The sequence below is a fragment of the Sinocyclocheilus rhinocerous genome, unplaced genomic scaffold (assembly GCF_001515625.1).
Source record: "Sinocyclocheilus rhinocerous isolate Xijiao unplaced genomic scaffold, SAMN03320098_v1.1 scaffold592, whole genome shotgun sequence".
NCBI lineage: Eukaryota > Metazoa > Chordata > Actinopteri > Cypriniformes > Cyprinidae > Sinocyclocheilus > Sinocyclocheilus rhinocerous.
The window spans coordinates 678,571-680,692 of NW_015642562.1; the positions used below are offsets into that span (position 1 = coordinate 678,571).

General features: G+C 34.8%; 1 protein-coding gene across 6 annotated transcripts in view; it reads right to left on the bottom strand.

The window, feature by feature from the left end:
• Window positions 1-225: 225 nt before the first annotated feature.
• LOC107756221 (autophagy-related protein 16-1-like) overlaps window positions 226-2,122 on the bottom strand; it is a 20,321-nt gene continuing 18,424 nt past the window's right edge. For all 6 annotated transcript variants that reach the window (XM_016573263.1, XM_016573260.1, XM_016573262.1 and 3 more), the window contains one exon: window positions 226-1,132. In XM_016573263.1, the coding sequence (XP_016428749.1) occupies window positions 1,039-1,132 (94 nt within the window). In that variant the 3' untranslated portion in view covers window positions 226-1,038. The remainder of the gene's footprint in view (window positions 1,133-2,122) is intronic.

The window sequence follows — 2,122 nt, forward strand, 5'->3', positions numbered from 1 at the left end:
TTGAGAATATTTTATAGTAACAATTTTTATTTTTGTTTCAAATTTATATTTTACGCATGTACATTGTTTTTGTTGTTGTTTTGCAATCCAAAAGAATGTACATTTTGCATAAAGAAAATTAAGGCTGTTTTTAGAATTAGTTTTTTTTTTTTTATATTGTGAAGTTATCTTTACTTTTATTTTAGATTTTATTATTTAACTCATGGGCATTATTTTTTAAATCACATTTTCCTGCAAAATTGTCATTATGGGTGTGGTGTAAAATTACTTTGATGTGGAAAGAAACATTAAATAAATTATAATATAAAAAATATATTTGTTAAATGGCAGTTGTACTGGCTTTAATGTATGCAGATTTTAATAAATAAAACACTTTGTGGATAGGATGATTGTTACTGTATGAGAATTAATTTTTCATTCACGACAATGACATTTTTGCAATGCAATTACAAAATGAGGGTTCAATGTGTTTAAATATCACAAAGATGTCATTAGAATAAAGACGTTAATGTGTGAGATTCATCCAAAATAAAATTGGGTTCCTGTTCAATACATGCGTTTTATTCATGGGGAGATGTGGGATTTCCAGAACTCTAGGAAAAATATTGAACAGTGCCATCCATAGAGCTCAACTAGAACTGCATTCAAAACACACACACACACACACACACACACACACAGCTTAATTAACACACAGCGTATCTGTATAAAGCAAAGCATAAACTCTGACAGTAAACACTTTAAAGCCGTGTTAAAACAAGCAGTAAGAGTCGTGTAGGACAGTGACAGTCACTAGTGTGATCTCCATCATCTCACATCGAGTGTGAGAGACACAGTACATGGAAGCTGATATAAATATGAATAATGCGTGTACGGTGCGGTCAAATCATACAGGCAGGCAGCACACGTACACAGACAGCCAAACAGATGGCATTGTGGGAAAGGTAGTTCAAGAGGCCAGTGGGACTTTCCTTCTGTCTTTACACAGTCTGTTTCATCCAATCATGGCGGGGGGGCGCTCAACCAATCGCTGCAGAGTCACATGTCAGACCAAAGCACGGCCTTGCTGCCTTTCTCAACGCTGACCACGTACGCGCCCGATGGAGACCAGGACACCGAATTTATGGCAGAACTACAAACAGGACAGAAAGACAAAATGTATCGAATTTGCACCGGTAAATCTGATAATAAACCAGTACATTCAGAATTGCATAATATTTTTGCAGTATGCATATACACAATATGTTAATATGGCCTCTAAATGTAAATGTCCTATTAGCATTCGCGACACTCTAAAGTTTAAAAATACAAAATCCAACCAATCTCTATTACTTTCATTCATTAAAAAAAAAAAAAAAAAAAACACCATGAGGCATGAATAGCTCTGCTCCCAACCAACCACTAGAATACAGAAATAACTTTAACTTTACCTGATCACACTGAAAAAAATAATTGTCCTTCCTTAGTATTTTTATCTTTTTTCCAGTGCAAATGAGTCAAATGAAGTTACATTTACTTGAGAAACAAAACGACACAAGGAGACTTGTTTTATGAGAAACTGAGTGAATTAAAGGCAGAGTAAGTGATTTCTGGTAGCCAATGTTGACATTTGAAATCACCAAAACAAACACGCCCCTACCCCAAAAGGGTCTTGCCCCTATTTTGATAGCTCCGCCCCACATATACGTACGCAACCCAGGCAACGATTAGTTCTGTGAAACAAAGCAAAATTTAAGGATTAAAATGGTCCAACAAGCTCAGAAAAATCGAATTCAAAGGGAAAACGAGTTCTCATTCCCCATGGACAGATATTTGTTCTTGTTTTAAGCATAAACTTAATTTTGTTCAATTTCTCAGAAAACAAAACTTCATACCTTCAATTTGCATTTCAAGCAAATGTATTTTGATTGAAGACGGTTTAGATTTGTACAGGAAAACAAAAAAAGTGTGAGTGTGTGTGAGTTTTTAAGACATATGAGGACACAAATTTGTATAATGACATGGGTATGACATAGGTATTACAAGGAGAAGGTGACTTATGAGGACATTACCCCATGTCCCCATTTTTCAAAAGGCTTATAAATCATACAGAGTGAGTTTTTTTGAGAAAGTAAAAATGCAG